Source organism: Juglans microcarpa x Juglans regia, chromosome 6S (genome assembly GCF_004785595.1).
Source record: "Juglans microcarpa x Juglans regia isolate MS1-56 chromosome 6S, Jm3101_v1.0, whole genome shotgun sequence".
Classification (NCBI taxonomy): Eukaryota; Viridiplantae; Streptophyta; class Magnoliopsida; order Fagales; family Juglandaceae; genus Juglans; species Juglans microcarpa x Juglans regia.
The window spans coordinates 3063011-3087033 of NC_054605.1; the positions used below are offsets into that span (position 1 = coordinate 3063011).

The 24023-nt window shown below is 36.4% G+C and overlaps 1 protein-coding gene across 6 annotated transcripts; it reads left to right on the plus strand.

Annotated features, from left to right (window-relative positions):
* Nucleotides 1-4627: 4627 nt before the first annotated feature.
* On the plus strand, nucleotides 4628-23322 carry LOC121237263. Of its 6 annotated transcripts, none has more exons than XR_005934889.1 (10): nucleotides 4628-4845; nucleotides 8323-8417; nucleotides 8776-9278; nucleotides 9552-9713; nucleotides 19181-19360; nucleotides 19813-19959; nucleotides 20703-20826; nucleotides 21165-21285; nucleotides 21502-21626; nucleotides 22586-22720. XR_005934889.1 is itself a non-coding variant. In XM_041133930.1 (10 exons), exons 1-10 carry the CDS (start codon nucleotides 4816-4818, stop codon nucleotides 22798-22800), a joined length of 1809 nt encoding a protein of 602 aa, XP_040989864.1. In that variant the 5' UTR covers nucleotides 4631-4815; the 3' UTR covers nucleotides 22801-23322. The 6 variants fall into 6 exon arrangements, 5 of the variants coding, with proteins under 5 accessions (XP_040989869.1, XP_040989864.1, XP_040989865.1 ...); XM_041133930.1 differs by having other exon boundaries at nucleotides 4631-4845; nucleotides 21165-21392; nucleotides 22586-23322; XM_041133931.1 differs by having other exon boundaries at nucleotides 4631-4845; nucleotides 9552-9698; nucleotides 21165-21392; nucleotides 22586-23322.
* Nucleotides 23323-24023: the final 701 nt, after the last annotated feature.

A 24023-nucleotide genomic window follows, 5' to 3' on the forward strand; every position in this document is an offset into this window, starting at 1 on the left:
CAAAGACATGTTAACTGTTGGATTCATGATATTATAGCTAAGGAGAGGTGGCTATTCACTGGATTTTATGGCCATCCAGAGGTACAGAAAAGGAAAGAGGTGTGGAGGATGCTTGCCTCTTTCAAACCTGCTAGTGGGGTAGGATGGTGTGTTGCAGGAGATTTCAATGAAATAACTACAAATGATGAAAAAGTAGGGGGAAACAGAGGGGGGAGAATCAAATGGCACTCTTTAGAGAAGTTTTGGAGGTGAGTGAGTTGTATGACCTGGGCTGGTGTGTGGATAAATATACATGGAGCAGTAGGCATACTGATGATACTTTCACTAAGGAACGTTTGGATAGGGCTGTGGCTAATTCTAAATGGTTGGATCTCTATTCTGAAAATAAGCTAGAGGTTTTGCCTGCAAGATGTCCTAACCGTAGATCTCTATTGCTATTTTTTGATAGATTAAGGGGAGGACAGGAAAAAAGAAAAAATGGTTCAAGTATGAAGCTGCTTGGGCTTTAGAAAAGGAGTGTAGTAAAGTGATTGAAGTTGAATGGGGACAAGGCAATTATGAGGGATCCTCATCATCTGTGGTTCAGAACTTGCTTACTAATTGTAGCTCTGCTTTGAGTAGGTGGAGTTACAAGATGGATACAAACAGAGGCAGGGAGATAAAGAGTAAGACTGAGTTATTGAAAAGCTTGCAAGCTGAGGATGATAGAGATACTTTAGCAGAGATTAAAAGAGTTCAGGAAGAGGTGGGCTTATTACTAGACCAAGAAGATCTTAAGTGGAAACAAAGGGCCAAAAAGAATTGGTATAAGCTGGGAGACAGAAATACCAAATTCTTCAATGCTTGTGCTAATCGAAGAAGGAGAAAAAACATGATTTCACAGATCAAAGATAGTCATAACAGGCTGGTTAATGAACCTGTAATTGTTGAAATGGCTTTTAATAGTTATTTCAAGAACCTTTTCACAACTTCCAATCCATCTGAGGATGATATTGAGGCCTGTGTTCAGAACATGCAGCAAAAGTCTCGGAGGAGATGAATGAACATTTGTGCAAACCTTATACCAGAATTGAAGTAGAAGAGGCATTAAAAATGATGGGGCCTCTAAAATCCCCTGGACCTAATGGCTATGGTGCTTGCTTTTTTCAACAACATTGAAGTATCGTGGGTGACAAGGTGGTTGCAGCAGTATTGGAGTGCTTAAATGGTGGTAATATCCCTCATTCTTTAAACTACACTTACATTGCTTTAATTCCTAAGGTTAATAGGCCTATGTTGGTTAGTGAATTTAGACCAATAAGTCTTTGTAATGTGGTGTATAAGCTGTGTTCTAAGGTTATTGCAAATAGGTTGAAATCTGTACTGCCTTTTATAATTTTTGCTAACCAAAGTGCTTTCCTTCTGGGAAGACTTATTTATGATAATGTAATGATAGCCTATGAAGTGTTACATACTATGAAAACAAGGTTGAAAGGTAAGCAAGGGAGCATGGCACTAAAGTTGGATATGTCGAAGGCTTATGACAGGATAGAATGGAAGTTCCTTGAAGCTGTTTTAAGGAGATTGGGCTTTAATCAGCAGTGGATTAAACTTGTGATGAGTTGTGTGAATTCAGTGAACTATTTTGTGCTTTTGAATGGGAAACCAGGGAGGAAGGTGATACCTTCTAGGGGATTAAGGCAAGGAGACCCAATCTCTCCCTACTTGTTCATTCTTTATGCTGAATGTCTCAGCTCCTTATTGAATTCAGCTGACCAGAGAGGTGTTATAAGAGGGGTGGCAGTGGCTAGAAATGGATTAAGAGTCAATCATCTGCTCTTTGCAGATGATTGTGTTTTGTTTGGTAGAGCTAATGAGGAGGAATGGAAACAATGGTGCTTTCTGTTAAAAATGTATGAGGTAGCTTCAGGTCAGTTTCTTAATGAGGAAAAATCATCCTTATTCTTTAGCACAAACACTGCTGCATCAGAAAAAAGAAACATCATTTTGGCAGTAGGTGGGGTGGTTTGTGGATCCTATAAAAAATACTTGGGCTTACTTACTATGGTGGGCAAGTCCAAATATAACACATTTAAAGGGGTTAAGGAGAAGGTGTGGAAGAAAATTGATAGTTGGAAAAACAGTTTTTTGTCTCAAGCTGGGAAAGAGATCCTTATCAAAGCTGCGCTGCAAGTTATCCCTTCTTACACTTTGGGGGTCGTTAGATTGCCTTTTTTTTTTTTTTTGTGTAAGGAACTTAATTCCTTGTATGCTAGATTCTGGTGGGGTCATAAAGAAAATGGAAAGAAAGTGCATTTGTGGAATTGGGAAAGAATGGGAAGGCAGAAAGCAAAATGGGGCATGGGTTTTCGAGATATTGAAACCTTTAATGCTACTATGCTTGCTAAACAAGGATGACGCTTCTTGACTAATTCTTTATCTCTGGTTGCCAGAATTTATAGGGAGAAATATTTCAAGAATTTAGATTTCTTAAGTGCTAAAATTGGGTTCAACCCTTCATTTATTTGGAGAAGTGTTTTGTCAGCAAGATCTCTTCTAAATGAGGGGTTGCATTGGAGAGTGGGTAATGGGAACAAAGTAAAAATTTGGGGGGAGAAATGGTTGCCAACTCCTGTGACTAATTGTGTACAATCCCCAATGATGAGTCAATGGAAGGAAGAGAATGTAAGCAAACTGATTGATCAAGTTACTAAGACATGGAATGAGGAGGTGATCAGAAACTTATTTTCACATGAGGAGGCTACTGTCATTCTTCAAATACCATTGAGTAGGATGGGAACTTGTGATAAACAGATTTGGGGCTTTATTAAGGATGGTGTTTTTACAGTGAGGAGTGCATATCATCTTGGTATGAAGAGAAAAAGAAGACTCCAAGGGGATGTTTCAAAGATTGAAAAGAGTGATGTTGTGTGGAAACAATTGTGGGGATTGGAAGTGCCTGCAGTGGTTAAAATGTTCCTTTGGAAAGCTCTGAACAATATTCTTCCTACTAAAAGTAACCTATTTAAGAAAAAGATAGGTGGTTGTCCCCTTTGCCCAATATGTGGATCAAGTGAGGAATCAGTGATTCATATATTATGGAGTTGTCTTTCAGCTGCTAATGTATGGGTAGAAAATAACAGTCCAGTGAAGAAATGGGTAAATGAGGAAGTAGATTTCATGTCTCTTTGGATTAAAATGATTAATAATTTGAAGAAATAAGAACTTGAGTAGATGGCAGTGGTTATGCGCATGATCTGGCTAAGGAGGAATAGGTTTATTTTCAAGAACAAGTTTTATAGTCCTAAACAAGTCATTTCGATGGCTGGTGAGGGTTTGGAGGATTACAAAACAACACAAATGAGCATAATTGGATGTCGAGAAGGTGGTGGTTCACATGGAGTGTAGAAGAAATGGAAAAAATCTGGCACCAACATGGTAAAGGCTAATTGGGATGCGGCTATGGATTTCGAAAACAAGAGAATGGGAATGAGAATTGTGTTTAGAGATGAATAGGGAGGTCCTGGCGTCTGTGTGTGATGTGAAACAGAATGTGAATGACCCTACTTTGGCTGAGAGTCTAGCCTTGTGGAGAGCACTCAAGGTAAGTAATGACCTTGCTTTTCTTTCTCTGAACTAATGTTTGAAGGAGATGCAATTGCTATTATTCAAAAGATCAACAAGGAAGGTGAAGATCAGTCGTGGATGAGGCATATTATCAATGATATAAAACAGGTTCTTCATCAAAAGGAAGGATGGTCAGTCTGCTATGTTTCTAGATAAGGAAATTATGTTGCTCATTTATTGGCAAAACATGCTTTATTACTTGGGGAAGAAAGGGTTTGGATCCAAGGGGGTCCTTTTGTAATCTGCAATATTTTAGTGCAGGATAAAATGTGTAATTCTGACTCTGTTGAAGATTTATAAAATCTATTCGTGTCAAAAAAATAAAAAAGAAGATTCACGTGTAGAAAAGTTTTTGAAGTATATGTGTGCAGAGTTTTCTTTTTCTTTTTCATCTTTATTTGCTTTTTCCTTCTTTTATTTAGTTTTATATTTTTTAATACATGCTAATATGGTATCCCTGCGCAACTCTCCTGCACAAAGTCTCTTGTACGTAATGGGACTATTCCTTTAGACGTGTTTGGGTAGTAGAATGATCTTATATTACTCTACTATTATTTAATATTTTATTATTATTTATTATTATTTAATAATTTTTTATTATTTTTATCATTTATTATTATTATTTATAGATTATTTGAAATCATTCTACTGTGGGTAACTTATGTTGCATTTAGATGTTAAACTGAGTTGAGTTGAATTGAATTAAGTTAAGATGATAAAATATTGTTAGAATATTATTTTTTAATATTATTATTATTTTAAAATTTAAAAAAATTAAATTATTTATTATATTTTATATTAATATTTAAAAAAATTAAAATAATAAATTAAAATAAGTTTAACTTCTAAACAAAACCTTAATCGAGAGAATATTTCGCAGGTGCGGATGGGACCATGCGGGACCCAAGATGACGTCCACGCAATCACAGAAAATGTGAGAAACGTACGACAGAAGCGAATGAATTGCGGGGAATCGATACTTAACGCCACTCCCACACTGCACGACTGTGACTGTTACTATATTCAATTCCCACACTCCCTCTCTCTCTCTATCGCTCTCTCTCAGACATTTTATACGCTTTCCCTCCCTCACTCTCTTGCGGGACTGGAGTCTCACTGGTCACCCACTTGCCCCCACAAGAAGACCTTTCACTGTCTCCGAGAAGAAGAAGGAACACAAAGAGGATATAAAGAAGAATACCAGCGACAATGCAAGCGCCTGGAAAGCAGACCCACTCGGTACTACCAAGCACAAACCCTCTCTACCCATCATTGTTTAATCTCTCATTCTCGTCTCTCGTTTTGTCTTTGGTTTTACACTCATTCTGGTCGAATAGTATACTGGGTTTAGGGGGTTTTGTGTTGTTTTTTTTCTCCCTCAACAATGTTCGGATTTTCTTTTGTTTTTTGTTTTTATGACTTGACGTTAGAGCATTCTCGTTGGATTCAAGAAAAATTTAGGAGATGTTATCAAAACCTCATTCAGGATCTCTATTTTAGAGAAAGGGAATACTTTTATTAATTTTAATTAAATTGATTTTTTTTCTTCATCTACACTTTTTCTCATATTTATATTAATTATAATTTTAAATAATAATTTTAAAAATAATTTAAATAACTATAAAAATAAAAAAAATTAATTTTAAAAATATTAAAAGTAATTTAAATTTTTATTTAAAATATTCACTAGAGTAATAACTCATAACATTAGAAAAAATATTGAGTAGTTAAATTTGTAAATAAAAGTGAGAAATAAATAATAAATAAAAAATAAAGAAATATTATTTTAATAAAATATAGAATGAATAGGAAATGAAATGTAGAAGATTTTTTAAAGATGAATAAAATTTAAGAAAAAATTTTAAAAAATGTATTTTTCATCTAAATTATAGAGAATTTTACGAAAACCCAATATGAATGCTCCTGAGTGAATGCGGTTTCCTTTATTATTATTATTATTTGTATTTTAATATCTATATTCCTTCGCTGTTTGGCTAAACTTTTTTACTTTCCTCGTACATATTAGAAGACTATTAGAGTTCGAATGAAGCTAGCGGAAGCAAGCTTTGTTCTCTGCAAATCTTGGATTAACATTTTTTGTTGATGCGCAACGAAATCCAGTGCACTATTTGAAGCAGCCATACAATCTTTTTGGGGGGTTTTTCTACATAACGAAGACGACTATAAGAACTTGAGAATTTGGGGAGACTCAAGTACATGTAAAAATTTTGATAATCCAACAAAATATATGAAGGGCTTGTCCTCTCCGTAGCATTTGAAGAATTCATCAGGAAGAGCCTTGGAGGACATCAACTCGGTGTAAAAGAAGAGAAAAAAAAATTGCCTTGACAATGTACACCTGCTTCACACATAAAACTGAAAAGTGTATTCTTAAAAGAAAGAAAGAAAACTCCAGCTTTAGGACTGGTTTGAATTAAGAGATGAAATGAGGTGAGATATAATTTTAAATTAAAGATGAAAATTAAAAAAATATTGTTACAATATTATTTTTTTAATATTATTATTATTTTGAGATTTGAAAAAGTTGAATTGGAATTTAAAAAAGTTGAATTGTTTATTATATTTTATGTGAAAATTTTAAAAAATTGTAATGATAAGATGAAACGAAACTTTTGAAGCAGGTTAAAATTACAACCTTGTCCTCTTTTGAATGATGTACTTCATTATTCACAAATGGTAATACCAAATTGTCTTGATTGGGGAATGTTTATCTACGAGCGTAGTTTACATTTTTACTGCACCTTTACAGGCGGAATCAATTACTGAAAAAATAACACTTCTTTATCGCTCCTTAGTTCCGACTTGGAGGCTAAGAAATAATCCAAAGTTCTTAATTTTTAATTTCCCAACGGGCGTACAAAGGTACAGGAGCTTAAATCTACTTTCAGTTAAAATCAAGAATATTTATGGGATGAAGTTTTAAAGGGTTGGGAATACATGTGCTGATGACTCCATCTAATTGTTTAACATAGCTTTCGTTCTCTTTGATTTCTAAACTTCTGTGATATATTTGTTTTAAGTTTAGTAATCTCTCTTCTTTTGAAGGTGATTTGAATGTGCAATGTTTCGCATCTGGTAGATTTAAAAACATTCTCGTCTTTCTATTGAAACGTTCTCATCACTTCCATATACTAACATTTAAGGTATTAATATTGCTATAAAAGATTGTTTGATTCCATTGCCATCTGAGTGGCTAATTGGACATCCTGGTGGAAAGAGAAGAAGAGCCACTGGAGCTCTGCTTCTACGTCTTTTGATATGGAAGTCAGTTGTGTTATACTGATTCATAGAATCCTCTGTGACTCTAATTTTAAGTATTAGTTACGTATAACATCATGTAATCTCAGAGAAGGGTTCGTCATGCTTGGTGCAATCCCTTCATGTAAACACACTAATTACAATTATATGCATATTATTGCCATTCAATTCCATCCACCCCCCCACCCAAATAAAGTATAAGATTACTTCATCATTAGGTAAATGCTACTCATGCAGATATATGAGATCGAACCATTGACTTAATCCTCTCACTCTCTCTCTTGCAAGAAGGAGATGCCATATGATAAAAAAAAAAAAAAATCCACTCTAGGTGGTGGGTACTTTTTCATTTCTACTTGGCAAATTTTTTTCTTGGGTGGTTTATTCACCTAATTGTTTACAAAATGCTTTGATATTTTTTTGGGTTCTTGTTTTTGTACAATAATTTGAAAATTGTTCTTGAAACTGTTTTGGAAATTCTGTGTTTGGTTTGAGAAGCAAAGGAAGTTCTTTTGGGAGGTGATACCAAACAGAGCCTCAAGTACCCTCTCTATGAAAAAAAAAAAAAATGCCATGTCTTCTTGGTGTTCACACAGATCTGTTGTTGTTTACATAATCTTCATTGTTATGATCATCCATGATGGCGCTTGCACCATCGTATCAATTGAGAGTTATGCCACCTTCTCAACATTGTCGTTGTGACTAATACCACCTTCAATTGCTTGGTCCTGTTGGCAACACCATTGGTGTATGTTGCATTTTATTTTTTATGGAATTCCTATTACTTGTACCCGACATGTATTGGAGCATGTTCTTTTTAATTTTTCCATGTGGCAAATATCAGGAGCCACTCAAACAAATGACCTTTGTTCATTAATGACCACTTTGTTCTTAGTTCTCAAGGCAGTAAACTAAACAACTCTTCCCACTGTGGCCTGTGCTGGGTTTGAAACCTAAGCCTACTTGGTGAAAGTAACCAGACTAAAAGACCTACTATAATTGCAAATCCCTCCAGCCATACAAGCTGCTTCTAACAGAAAACTATTGTAGTTATCCCTTGACATTTTATACTTATAAAAAAAAAAAAGTATCCCTTGTCATTTTACCTTTGTCATTATTATTTTCTCTCAAATAATATTTCATCATTTAATTTTTGACTTCATAATAGTTTCATGCTCAAACAATTTGAATAAAAATTGTCCTGCCTTTGCAATTGCTAAATGTCCATCTGTAAATACCTACTTAGGATTGTCTAGGACTGTGTGTACGGAGATTTTTAGATCATATGGACACCACTACCTAATTGTGTTTACACTATTTGATTGTTGGCCAGACTAAAAGTAAATTATGTCGATTTGGCATCTATAGGTTTTGTTGATTTTGTCATCAATTGGTAAATTTTATTTGGTGTTCATTTAATACTCTTCCTTCGTGCAGGGTCAACCTTGCAACACATGTGGTGGAGTGGGTGGTGTTGGTTTTCAAGAATTGATAGCTATTTGCACTAGATGTCGTACAGCTCGCGAACATGTGTATGAAAAACAACATGCATACTTTTTTTCTTTCTTAGTCTTTTTAATTTTATAAATTACCCTATTTGTAAAAAGTAAGGGGACTAAATTTGGATGGTCTGTATCCAATTACTCCAGTTCATGGCCCAATTGCAGTATGTTTGTACCAGGACTTGGTTGGATGGGTTTCCTATCTTGTTCTTTCAGCCCTTGAATCATCTTGATCATTAATCTTGTACTATCAAAATTTTGTAAGATTTCCTATAAAACAAACCTGCAGGTTCAGTCTTGTCTACACCATGCTCCTATGGTTACTTTTTCTATTATGAATCTAAGAATTGTGTCCATCCTTGTTCTAAACATTTTTTCCCATTCTCAGTTATTGTATGCGGAGTCATTTATATGTGGTACCAGAAGGTTGGGTTTGTGAATCATGCCTGTCAAGCGACCTGGTTTTGTCAGAAGCTAGTGGTATGGAAGACGTGGTTGGAACTGCATTGGATTCCTCTAACATAGTCTGCCAGGACAATACCCATACGGCAGGCCCCAGCTCCTTGAACCGGGCTTATTCTAAAAGGCAAAAGCCTGTTGAAACTGGCAAAGTGAAGTTCCTTCCCACGGAAGAAGTCCTTAAGTTATCGTCATCAACCCCTAAAAAAGTAACTTCTGTTCGGTCTAATTCTGGTTCGAAACCTTGTCCATCCATGGCATCATCGCGGACTACTCAAGTTGGATGCACAGCTGCCACTCCGAAGTTTCCTACTTTAAGCGTGAATGCAACTCATTGTCTTGGACCTTCAGGACTTGTGAAGCCTCCTAGGCATGGCAGTGTGTGTTCAAGGACTGATCAAGAAGCACTTCAAGCACCAAAAAACATAAAAGGTATGAACATTTTTGTTCCAAGTATTAAAGTTATAGATCAGTTATTTCAAGTTAATTATATATGTATATGGAGTTGATCTAGTTGGGGATGGTTCCTACTTCATAGCCCAAAAAATTGAAATAAATTTATTTGGAGGTGCATGAAAAAAAAGTTCTCTCGAACTTCTACTCTCCAAACTTTGTGAGGGTTTAATGGATTTACACCCGTCTTAATTAGATGTGCTTATTTGGAACTATTCATCTTATGGGTGTGCTCTCTGTTCCCTGTCTCAGAACCAAAAGCGGCTGTCACTTTTAGAAAGGAATATTGTCGCAATGAACAATCGGTAAATTCCCTTCTTGCTAAAGTAAATGAAACTTACAGAACCAATGCGGAGAAGGCTACAAATAAAGCATCCTGTCTAGCTTTGTCAAAAAAACGTCTGCCTATTACGGGTACATGCTAAACTTCCGGCACATGTTATCATTTTAAGTTAGTTTTGCTTTTAGCTTAATATTTTACCGTTCATTATTGAATGAAATGCCTAATTTCCTTTTTTCTTTTAAAGATATTCCCAAGACCCTAGTGACTTTTGAGATGAATTAACTTGGAGCCACAAATAATAAAATTGCGAAATCTTGACACTGTTGAAATAGCCTCACTGCAGTGCTACGAACAGTAAATCTCAGCAAGTAAAAACTTATTTGCCACTACATAGTCATCAAACCAAATTAAGGCTTGGGGTGATCAATCCTATAACAACCCCGCCTTAGGAAGGGTGGAGTCGCTACTTGTTCTTTTTTTTTTTATTTTTTTCTAGTAATATACGATTAGCATGTGTACATATCACATGTGTATTCTAAATTTCTAATTTAATAAAGGGGAACACCTAATAGACATTCTATTCAAATATTCATCCATAAGAGACTCTCAGAGTCCATCATAAGTGCATAAAACATAACTATTTCTAGTTAGGAAGGGACTCTGTCCCTACCATACATACAAGAAGGTACTAAGTCAATGTGTAAGGGGTTACCATCACCCCACCATAACAGTTACACCATACCAAAAGATACATTGTTTTAAAGTCAAACCTGACAAAACGTCTTGACAAGGGACCCATCCCAACATAAAAACATCATCCATGCAAGTTCGAAGCAACAGGGAAGACACTGAGCATCTGCCTCTCCCTCTGCAGTAGTGCCCTGCTCCCCAGCCTCTTCGTCATTACCTGGACATTTAAAACGTAAATACAAAGTGAATCGAATACTCAGTAAATAGTACACCATGCAGTAAACATACTAGGCATCTATTTTTTTTCTTTTGAAACATGCATACATAAACATTTTGAGAATTTGAAAATGCTTTCATGCATAAACATTTTAACGTATAAACAATACTTTCATGCATAAGCATTTTTGAGAAATAACTATGCTTTCATGTTTCACTTTCCTTTGGGCCGGTGCACACTATTACGCCCTGTGTGCAGGGTTAGCGGCCTTCCGCCCTTGGCCAAGGGTTAGGAACCCCTTCTTTTGGATGGCGCCACTAGTTGCACTACCAATGGGACCAATCCGGCATTGCAATCTGCCTCTTTCCTTTCTTTCCTTGATCATTCGTTCTTGGTGGCCATTAACATTTTCATTCATAAAGCTATCTTTTCTTTCTTCTTTGAAATCATGCATTTTCATCATTCATTCTTAATAAATGCATTTGCAGTTTGATGAACAAGATACATTTTCATGCTATTCTACATATAAGAATAATTAATAAGTTTCTTGAGAGGGCATGCATGATAAGAGTTCATGATTTTAGAATGTGAATGTGAATGCATTACTTCATACTTTACAACCAATCATAATTTATAGGATGTTTAATAGGGGCTATCATGAAAGGGCTTGTACATACTATATTCATTTATTATTTTTTTTAGAAGAACATTTGCAATAAGAGATAGAGACATTCTTTCATAAAGAGAACTTGGTGTAAGAAGCATGGTCATAGCTACTAACCTCTATGCTCCTTGATACTTCCAACTTCACAGTAGGTCCTATTCCAATAAATAACATAAGTGTGTTAATACTCATTCAATATTCCTTAGCCCTCCCTTTAAAAGAGAAAACCACGATACTACAATCTAACGTCTCTTCTATGCTTAGCATTAGCCCAATTAAGTAATTTCTCGTCTAAACTTTACAAGAATAACATAATTAATACTAAAGCATCCTAACCGTCCATGAAAGGCCAATTAGGTATTTTACATGGAAAGGTAGTTGAGAACTTATAGGTTTAACAAGGTTTATTTGATTAAAGCTTACTTTGGGATTAATGGAAATAAAAGCTCAAATCTGGAAAATGCTTAACAAAGGGGCTTAGGACAGATTTGGCATCTCGGATAAGCTAATCAATTTAGAAAAACATGCTCTTTAGAATAGCTAATTGTCCCTTATTAGAAAAAGGCTCACTTGTCAACAATTTGGCTCTTGGGTCGGGTGGAATTAAATTAGAAGAGGGACTGTAACACCTCGTTCCCGTAGGATAGTGATGTTACTAACATTCATAACATAATGCCCAGTAAAGAGATTCATATCCTGAAATACCTCATTTATTGAAAAACATTAAAATGTTAAAACTGAATTGAACATGATTGTTTCAAAAACTGAACGTAAAATAAAAGAACATAAACTAATCCTATGAATGACATAAAAGAAATCTAATTCTTGTGTGAATATCACTTATTCCTTCCTAAGTCTTTGTACTAGATCTATTCCTGGCCATCCAGCTCTGCGTCATCATAATCACCATCTGTGAGAATTAAACATGGAAGAAAACAAGAAAACTAACACAAATGAGTCGAATACTCAGTAAGTAGCACATCATACCGTAAAATATAATTTGGCCTAGCATGGACTTAATTTCTGAATACTCTTCATAACATACATACATCTTCATAGATTTACAATCATACACGTAACATGACTTTCTGAAAGATTTTACATACATATATTGTCACAGACTCATATAGCATACGTTTTCATCATTAACATAAGCGGAAGCATATATAATCATGGCAAATATGTAACGTGAATGCATAATATCTTGTTTAACTTGCATGACATGGAGTGAAACACGCTTGAGTCCGTGTTTCACTTAACTTGCATGACATGGAGTGAAACACGCTTGGGTCCGTGTTTCACTTAACTTGCATGACATGGAGTGAAATATGCTTGGGTCCGTGTTTCACTTAACTGGTGGTTAACCACGCTTGAGTCCGTGGCACCGTTTCATTTCTGATCTTTCTTAATGTATGAGAATTTATTAGGTTTCATGAACATTTTTAACATGGCATATTCTTGTACATGTCGTAGCATAACATGACATAACATGGCATATTCTTGTACATGGCATAGCATAGCATGACATATTCTTGTACATGGCATATTCTTGTACATGGCATAGCATAGCATTGCATATTCTTGTACCTGGTATAACATGATATAGCATAACATGACATTACATAACATGCTCTGAACGTTTTATGACATTCCATGACATACATGTTCTAAGTATTACATGAACATGGCATACATGATCTAAGTACTATATGAACATGGCATACATAATCTTAGTATTACATGGCTTGCATAGTCTGACTATTCCATTACATGGCATACTTGACTTGAATTACTACATGGACATCTCATAACTTTCATATGATTTTAGTAACATTCAATCAATTGAACAACAAATTTATTCATTCAAACATAATCTCACATTTCATCAAAGATCGAAAAAAGGAATCTAACCTTGACTTGCCTCTTAGCGTAGCGTAGTTAACCATCACAAGCACATCATATTTTCATACATAACAATAATATTCACAGTACGCATGCATTTATATGATCATACTATTTACCTCTTAGCGATGCTTCCTGACTTCCAAGTGATAGCGCGTTACGTATACGAGGTACACGACGTTACTAATCTTCTAGGAAAAATGTCCTAGCATCCTTCCCACTTGAGCACATATCATAAACTTTAAATCTAATAAAATATCTAGCTATATACTGATTTCACGAAATATGTTTATTAATACAATAGGCTGATCATGATTTATTACCCAATAGTGTATGTTTTAAATCCCTTTAGACTTGTTGCCATAAAATGGTTTGTAAACCTCCTCCTGAATAACATAATGTGGTCCCTTAAGAGTAATAACTCTTACAACACAGCCCACACTTAGGGCAAGTCCAATTTAAATCACATGTTTAATTGAACTCACCCAGCCCATATAGGAAATCAGCCCACATAATGCACAGGTTTAGAAACATGAAATCTCCCAAAGACACTGTAGGCTACCATAAAATTACTTAAAAAAAGTTTCTTCAATAGGATTTATGGAGGCCTACGAACAAGGGTTTTTAAGGGTATTTTGGGAAAACTGGATATAAGGAAAGATATAGGCTTACGGGAGAAGGCTCTCATTGTGTAACAGAGGGGCTGAACTAAGAGCAAAGGAAGTGGTTGAGCCATGCTTACCGAGAGCAAGAGGCTGAGGCGACGGCAGCTCTAGGGTGGTTGGAAGCGACGTCGGTGCAACAGAGAGGTTCCTATGGTGGTGCGACACCGAGAGAGGGAGAGAGAGAGAGGAAGGTTGCGTGCGACAGTAGGGGCTTACCTGATGGAGTGGGTGCGACGGAAATAGGTTGGCCGGCGTTTTCTGTGGTGGTGTGGGAGGTGGTCCGTCGAGGTGGCTGTTGGTTGCCGGGAGGGAGGCTGCATGGTGCTTGCGGGAGTGGTTTCTTTCTCTGCGTGGAAGAGTTTTTCTCCAGGGATTTTGGTGTGTATAACTCAGAGGCTTTGTGGGTTTCTTATAGGCGACGGGAGGAAAGCAACGTGAATCTTTAGGAGATTGACTATAATTCAAAATTGCCTAAACTTTAGGAACAATCTCCTACGAGGAGTCAGATTCTGAGAGGATTTTGAAGAGTTTGAGTTGGACTTAGTCTTGAACTAGGAACCAAATCTAATATGGGAAGCTAACGGATAAACTATACGAAGGTTTTGATAGGAAAAGAATCATCGTTTTAACAGATAGCATATTTTCCTAAAATGATAATAAAAATAATAAAGACAATAAAATAATTAATAAATAAATAAATAAATAAAAATATAAAATACTAGATTTAAGCCCTAAATTTGGACCCGTATGTTACAGGGACAAACTTCAAGGGGCTGCCTTGTCATCAAAATAGGGCATACACATGAGTTTAGGCTTATAGGACAGCTTACATACAATAATATGACATGCACAATTAATCATCTACTCCTAATACCAACCTATGCTATAAATCTAGTGACACAAGTATAATAATTAGCTTAGTTAACATACATTATTTAATTAAACATAACACAGAGAATAGCAAGAATAACCCATTAAGTAAACTTAAAAATCTTTAAACACTAAAGTTTATAGTTTAATCATTTAATACCTTTTAAAAGCAAGTTTATAGGATTACATACAACCACAATAAATCTGTAAAACCAAACACCTCTAGCATCCTAAGACAGAACACATAGTACAACCTCAAAATAGAACACACGCCACCAACATACATTCACAAAATCATACTAAAGTCACCTATGGTTAACCAAGCTCATTAGCAAAATACCAAATTCGAAACATAGGAAATCATATAGTAAAACAGCTCCATCATCATTCGGTTAGGACCAAAACAGAGCATGTATAATATTTTGCAACATAGAGAAATAAACACAAACCAAGACACAAGCTTTCCATCACAAAAGAATTCGGTTGGCTTCAAAATAATATCCAAATAAAATGGAGTCAAGTTAGGGTTTTTACCTTGAGCTCTTAACTTCTTTCAAGAGGCAAGATAGAGGATCAATCAGTAGTATGGCCGTGTAGATGAAGAGCAAAACGATGTCACTGTTTTAACCCCCAAAACAGAGCATCAATAGGTGAGGTAAATAGTGAGACTCGACACCCATATGGAAATCATGTTAGAAGTGAACCAAAAGTTTATTACCTTCAAGATTTTACCCTTTGGAAGATGAAATCAAGCTTTGGGTTCCAAGCTTTGAGATAAACTCGAAAATGGGTCGGAATATGTTGAACCCGTGTGGCTTGGAGAAGATGAAAGGGGAAAATGTTTTTCTTCCCTTGCTATGGAGTCGCACGGCTTGGAGATGGAGATGAGGAAGCTTTGATCTCTTGAAGATGAAAGGAGAAGAGGAAGGAGATGAAGGCAGGCTAGGGCTCGGAGGTTTGAGCTCACGAGAATGAAGGAAAGCCGAAAGGCTCTTCGTATGAAATGGGACTTACACGATGGGGCTTTACATAAAAGGCTTAGTTCAAATGGAAATTGATGGCTAGGATCAAACAATGGGAGATATTTTGCTTATCTACCAATCCAATGGTGGATGATGATTGGGCCATTTCTTGAATAAATAAGATTAGAGAGCTTAAGGGAAATATTACAAAGTCTTAAAATCATGCCCTTCATTTATTTTAATAAATCACATTTAAAATAAAAGCATACTCATTTTAAAATAAAATAATTAAAATCTTAATTTTAAAATGCATAAAAGAATATTTCACTTAAAAGAATTACTAAAAATGATGTAAAAGTCTATGCAGTAGGACTCAGGTATTAAATGGCATTTCTATTAAAAAAGTAATATTGACTTCACATTATTTGTTCATATTTATTTTGAACAAAGGTCATCCTCAAATAGGTTTAACATGGAGAGGGAAGAGATAAAGCCGGTGGGCCAATATTTTTCATGTACTTAAGTTCTGCATTCTCCTCGAACTCATTTTAGATACTGGCCTAGGACTTGGCAGCTCAACTTCAAACTTCAAAGTTTACTTGATTTAAATGATTTTTACTTTTTCTTGGTATTGCTGAAACCAAAACATCTTTGCTTTTCTTGGTTGAATTTGAATAGACTTGCTAGCCTCAACTAAAATCATCTGCACTTCAACCAAGAGTGTTACTTTTTGCATATAATATCTTCTTAGAGCTTTAAAATCATTTTCACAGCTGATATATGGTATTATTAGTCATATATTTTGATTCAGTTTGCAATCAAATCTTTATTCTTTCTCATTAAATGGTAGTATTATTTTTTTGATAGGTAATCAAGATATTTTATTTATAGGAAAAGGAGGTATAGCCCAAGTACACAAGATGTATACATGATAAGTACTTAACTAGGGTTTACAACTGAAAGTAGAAAATCATGGACATTAAGTCCATTAAAATCAATGAACCCCCCGCACATACAAAAAAAGTTTTAATAAAAAGCTTTAAGCTCTTCCAGCGTCCTCTTGTGATCCTCGAAGCTCCTATCATTTCTCTCCTGTGAAATGCACCAACACATACATATAGGGGCCATCTTCCATATTGCTATCACTTGTGGATTGCCTTGAAGTCCTCTCTAGCTGCTAGACAATCCACTAGTCTACGAGGCATGACCCATGCTAGTCCTATTCCCGCAAAAAAACCATCCCACAAGGTCCTGGCCACCTCACAATGTAGAAACAGGTGATCCATAGATTCCCCACCCTTCTTACATATGCAACACCAATCCAACACCATTAAACGACGTTTCCTCATATTGTCTATAGTAAGAATCTTGTCTAGGGAAGCTGTCCAAACGAAGAAAGCTGCTTTTGAAGGAGCTTTCATCTTCCATATATTCCTCCATGGAAAAGTTGTCATGCCCTGGTTCGTTAGAACCTAGTAAAATGATCTAATTGTGAGTCTACCTTTCTTGGAGGGTCTCCAACTGAACTTATCAAAGGTGCCCTCAGTCACTCTGATGGAATATAGTAAGGCAAAAAACTTGGAAATAACTCCCAACTCCCAATCTTGTGCCACCTTGATGAAATCTACATCCCATTGAGGGGAACCACAAGAGAAGACCAAGAGACTAGCTACCGAAGCATCCTTCGCCCGTACAAGCTCAAAAATGTCAGGAAATGTTTCTTTGAGGCTTTGTTCACCGCACCATTTGTCATGCCAAAACTTGACTCGAGAACCATCACGTACTCAATACATGCATGGCTTAGGAAAGTCTCCCATCTTTTCTAATGTGTTTCCACAAACCCACCCCATATGGTCCGCGACTCTCATTTGAGCACCATCCTCCCCAAGACTCCCCAAACTTCAAAACTATTACTGACTTCCATAGGGCCCCCGTTTCTTGTTGGTACTGCCACAACCATTTACCTAAAAGAGCATGATTGAATTTCATCAAATTACGGATCCCCAATCCACCCCCAGACATTGGTGTGCAAACAGTTGGCTAGTTCACTAGATGAAATTTGAACTCGTCCCCCATCCCACTCCACAAGAAATCCCGTTGTAACTTCTCAATACGATTGGCTATCTTTGTAGGGAGCGGGAGCAAGAACAGGAAAAATGTTGGTAGATTAGAAAAGGTATTTTTTATTAAAGGAAGCGTACATCCATTAGACAAGTATAACCTCTTCCAAGAAGCCAATCTACATTCAACCTTTTCAATCACGACATCCCAAATCCCGTCTGATTTGAAGGAAGCACCCAATGGTAGGCCAAGATACTTCATAGGTAGAGAAGATACCTTACAGCCCAGGAGTCGAGCTAGATTCATTGCATTTGGGACAACCCCCACTGCAATAATTTAGACTTGAAAGATTCACTCTCAAACCAGAGACAACTTCGAAACAAAGGAGGAGAGCTCTCAAAGATTGAGTGTGCACATGATTTGCTCCACAAAAAATGAGTATCATCGACAAAAAGCAAACGAGAAATATCAATAGAGCCATAATCACCATTCCCAACAAATGAGAAATATCATTAGCATGAAACTCTTGGAACACCCTCGTGAGATCATCCTTGATCACTTCCCAACAAACTTGGAAGAAACCCATGGTAAAACCGTTAGGGGCTTGGAGCCTTGTCACTAGCCAAGTTACGGATCACTTTGTGCACTTCATCTTCTTCAAACGGCCTCTCAAGCCACCCTGACTCCTACTAGTCTAATGATTCAAAAGTTAATCCATCCATTCTCGGTCTCCATGCATATTGTTCTGAGAGAGGTGCTCATAGTACTGTACAATGTGATTCTTGATGACTAACGAGTCCAAAGAAACTGCACCATCTACCATCAGCGCCTCTTTTGCATTGTTCCTCCCTCCTATGCGAATTAGCCATCCGATGGAAAAACTTTGTGCACTTGTCTCCCTCCATAAGCCATAGTGCCCTTGATTTTTGTCTTCAAGAGATTTCTTCCATCAATGTTACTCTTTCAAGTTCCATGACTACTTGACTCTTGTGGATTCTCTCGGCTTTAGAGAAAATTCTTGCCTCATCCTCTCCCTCCAGAAACTGTAGCTCCTCCAAAAGAGAGCACCACCAAAATCTTATTCATTCTATCGCTTCAAATCATCCTTCAACGCTTTTAGCTTTCTTGCCATTATGATACTCGGGGAGCCTTGGAAGTAGTGCGACAACCACCATTGTCTAATTCTGTCCACAAAACCGTCAGTTTTAAGCCATAATATGTAATGAATTGAATCTGGTCTCATTGTGAGTGTTCATGGATTATGACATAAACTTTTTTTTTGATAAGTTGGATTATGACATAAACTTTTGAGCCTCAAATTGTAAACTCTAAGGAGTTCAATGCATACAATCCTTTTTTCTTTTTCTTTTTAATATAGAAGATAGTGGTGCACCATGCCAATAATGAACAAGTCTTCTCATTATTGTTACTAGCAGGCTATGAAAAAAATTGCTGGTAGAAGCAGCTTTAAGCATGTAAAGTTTGGTGTTCTTTGATAGTTTATATGTGCTATTAGCTGTGTTTTTCATCCTTGGGTACAATCGAATGATTTTAATCTCCATGTCAGAAAAAAGGGAAAAAAGGGCTCTAGCACTTGCCTCGGAGGAGCTTGTTTGTGCCAAACCACTGATGGATGCTCTTGCTCCTGCCAAAAAGCTTGAAAGTTCTCATATGAACATAGAGAAGGCTATCAAGAAAGCACGTACACATTCACCATCAAGGCGTTCCTCACCTGTTGCCAGTTCAGGTATGAAATACTGATGCTTGTGAATTTACTTGTAAGAGCTATTAGGCCCTTTCCATGCCATTATTTGGCTATATTCATTGCTGACATAGGAGTTTTTTAATAATAAAACTTAAAAGTGATGCAAGTGAACCCTTTGTTTTCGGAAAGAGTACTGCTACATCCACAAAAAAATTCCACAAACTGATGTGGCTTCATCTGATTTGTTAGATCTACTTCACAATAAAAGTAATTTTACAATTTGATAAACCATATCAAGCCACATCAGTTTGTGGGATTATTTTTGTGTAATCCCTTTGTGGCTAGAGTATTTCCCTTTCGGAAAAGGGGGGTGGTTTGTTAAAGCTATGCTTTATTAAGTAGACAGAAGTTTCTTCAATTTTATGGGGAGGTGTTTGTCAGATTCGGTATTGAAGTCCTATTGATCTCTATCTCGAAAAATATGGCCCTGGTAGCTTTGGAGGTATTTTCTGGAAGAGAGCCAATGGATCTCCCAATTGCTAAAGAACATGAAACTTTTACCATGAAGACAGAGGACATTATGAACAAAGCATCATGCCCATCTTCACCACCGATGCATACTTCAACAACTGTCATTTCAGGCAAGAGAATTAACTTGTTTTACTTATAAATTTTATCGGCATTAACTGACCCATTTACTAGCTATTATTTGATAGAATAATCCTTTATATAGGAATGGGTGAAGTGCCAAATGCTTTGGCAATTCCTCATGGGGGGATGAATCAAGATAATTTATAATCAAAGCTCTAGATTTTTGTTCATCCCTTCCTGTTATAATATCTTTGGGTTTGTAGCTCTTGGTTTTGTATTGTAAAACTATTTAGTAGTTCTTGTTAATCTAATTCATTTAAATTCTATCAGCAAAATTGAAGAACTATAAATCTCCAAAATAATATATAAAAATATTGCAAATAGAGCCATTTCGATACCCATCAAAGGAGTAGATTCCCGGCTCTTGATTCCTTCTGTTTCATGATTTTTAAATATCTAGAAGTTTTTTTTAATACACATTTAACAATGAAGGGGCAGAACAAATTGTTTCACTTTATAGTAGTTGCATTTCATAAGTATAAACTAAAATTTGTAGGTCTTACCATGTTCATTAAATTCATTAGTTGCTGATGTTAAATTACGCATGTCATGTTATCTGGTCATGGTGTGATTTTACTTGCCAAAAAATATGCTATCACCTATCATGGCATCTTTTGATGTTGAAATCATGTTATAGTTGGGTTTGTATTTGGCAATATCATACAGTGTTATGTTTAAATGATATTCAACAATCTCGTTACTTTTACTAAATGCCACTCCTTTGTTTTGATAGATGGTAACTTTCGAGGTGTTGCTGAATGTAATAACTCTGATGTTGAAGAAAGAGATTTACATAGTGTTCTACCCAAATTCAAGCTATATCATGATTATCTCCCTGCTCTGCATGCTACTTGGGGGTGGGTAACCAATCTCTTTGTGATTTTGTGTATGAAGATTCTTTCTTGATGTTAGATACCATTCATTCAATAAACGAATGCAAGGAGATTACTTCATTATGTTTGGTGGATTTGTTTCTTTGGATGCATAGGGGCAGAGTATTTCCATAATTTTGTCCTAGTGGATTGTTTGTAGATTTGTGCTGGGAAGATACTTCTTATGAGGTATTAAATGAGTGCTTTATAGGGTGCAAAAGATGTTGAGTCCTTTAGATGTTTGCTTGAGCACTTAATCTTTCCATTGAAGTTTCCATTCTTTCCTACTCTAAAAAGTTTTCATCAACATTTTCTTTTTTCAGGGGTGGCTTTGTTTTTACTGCTGTGCCATTTAAGTTTTATGGCTGGTTCCAGGCCCAACCTCCATGCACCATCAATCGTAAAGCCTTCGAGTTTTCAAAAAGAATGCCTTCAGCCCTTCAGGTTATGTTTGTTCCTCGGTGCCAAGTATGGGCAGATCTATTCCAAAACAGTTGTCCCCATCTCAGTGATGTTGCTCTATATTTTTTCCCTGCTGATAATATTGAAAGGTTTGTTTTGTTATCTAATTTTTGGGTGACAAATTTTTTGCTTCTTTTTGTCCATGTAAATTGGGAGGGTCATGAAGTTCTTTTAGACTTGTCTGCTACTAACTTGTAGGTCCAAAGAAAACATGTCCTGCCTATTTGAGCTGATGGAGGTCCATGACTCAATGATGAGAAGCTGCATTGATGGTGTGGAATTGCTGATATTTACTTCAAACCAGCTGCATTTGGGCTCACAGAGTGAGTTATTTGGCTTCACCAGCATTTGGTTTTCCTGCAGTTCCCTAGTGTGTTTTTTCCCTATAGCTTCAGTTTTTCTCCAGTGATGAGCATACTGAGGACAGCCTTTTAGCTTTTATGATTGTTTTTGGTAGAGATTATCCTTATCAATACTGGAGACACTTCTGATAGGATCATCATCTTATATATTAGTTTTTGTGTTCAAAGTACCAAGGTTGAGGGGAAAGCTAGGATATGAAGTAGTAAAGTTGTCTTTTATCAACAGTATGAAGGTTCTTTTTTTTTTTTTTTGGCCCCGGGAGGGCGGGGGAGGACCAGAGATTATTCTTCATATTGGCACCCTAAACCATTTCGGTAACTAAAAACAATCCTGGAACTGGTGAAGGAATATGTGATTGAATCTTTTTGTTCTCAGGAGTGGCAGAGGGGAGGGCAGAAGACAATGCTTGCTAATTTCTAAATTTATTTACTTTTTCTCCAAATTCTCAAATTTGCAATAAGTGGGTACTAAACATCTAAGCTTATTTGATGAGATTTCTATCTCATGTGCAATTGAAACAAGCATCCTACATAATATGGACTATTGAAAAATGAGAGAAGGCATCATATTTCGGGAGTGCCATAACAAGAACTAGGTGGATTTAGGTCCTAATTTCTTAGGAAGTCTTCCATTGGTTGTGGCTGATTTTGTTTTAACCTTAATTTCTTTTCACAATTTTAAGATTAATAATTTGCCTTTTTGGTTGTATAATATAATCTGTGCTTCCCTCTTAATCTAGCCTCGCCTTTGACATTTTTCTCATTAATAATTTAATTTTCCTGATGCGACGTGATTCTGCATTTGGGGATGCTTAATGTCATTTTGCTTCAGTCAAATGGTTGCTTTTGACTGAGTTGCCATATATATTTATTTATTTTTATTGAGTAATGAGTTGCCTTATTTGTTTTGAATTTAGCAGAGTTTTTCTGGGCTGTCTTTCATCCTGTAAAAAATAATCACACATTTGACAAGATAGACAAGGAACGGAGTCCACCAATTGATCCTTTGGAATTTGGGACCAATGATAACATGGTGATGGATAGTTCTGAGGAAGTTTGTATGGAGATTGATATGGTTGGTGGTGAGAATGTGGGTCGAGTCGATGTGGCTATTTCAAGAGATGCATTAAGCTGACTTTCTGGAATCCACTTGCAAAGTTCAATGGAAAAGCACTTCAATGAGACAGCTTAAACGTAAAAAGTTAAGAGCTGGGCAATGGTGATAAGAAACCACTTGAGACAGCAGAAAATATTGAAAGGTATACCATGCCTTAGTTGGTGTGGTACCTGCTATAGAGTTGTAGATATGCTTAGCTTTTCCCGAAGATATCAAAGTTGAAGTTCAGAAGTTCTAATGCCATTCGTTCAGATTCAGCCATAAACTGGGTACATTTACTCCTACCGATAGCAATTTTGTTCGGGCTGTTGACTCCACAGAACGACCTTGCAAGGCCTCAGGCCTCATCCATGCCCAAGAAATGAATGCAGTTTGTCAGGAAACGTACAGATCAGGGTACAGATTACAAATGTACTGTCAGATGAGCGGTCTGTTGCATTTTGTCTGTCCTTGTGTACAACTTCAGCTGTTCACAAATTGAAATGAAAACTATGTAAAGATCCAATTTCCTGTGCAGTTTTAGTAAATATTTGTTGTCAATTCTGTTACCCCCTTCCTCCCGCAGTGCCACTTCAGTGTGGAATTAGTGTAGACCTTTTTTTTTCCCTTAATTTTTTACGAAGTTTTATGATGCTTCTGTTGTGCGTGCTATTCCAGATGAGTGAAACAAGAACCAAAACCATGTCAGCAATTGATTGCATCAGATTACAAAGGGAAGGTTTGGATCCCTAATAAAATTCAGTTCGTGGAAGAGGAAAAACAGACCTGGTATTGAGACAAATGTAGATCTCAAAGACATAATGTTGACAAGGAAATTATGCTAGCAGGCAGGGTCTTTTCTTTGCTCGAGCATGGCCAACTGCTCTTTCCTGTATTTGAGTTCGTCGTCATCGTGCGGAAAATGCATTTATGTTCACTTTACGTTAATTTGGGAGTAATTGTAATTTTGATGGATCACAGGGAATCGACAACGAAGAAAGAAATGACTATCAACTAAGCTCCGGGCAATTAAAGCAACATAGAACACGATAGTAATTTTCGAGCACTAAGTGCCCAAAGCATCTCAAATCATTTCCCGTGACCCAGGTCCAAACTCATCGTGAAAACCATTAACATATGACCCCTAGGTCCATTCAATAGCATGGAATCCATATCATCAACGATTTGCAGTTATTAACATGTACGCTACGATTTCCCCTTTCTCATGCCCATACGTACACCATGGCTTTCTTGCTGCATCT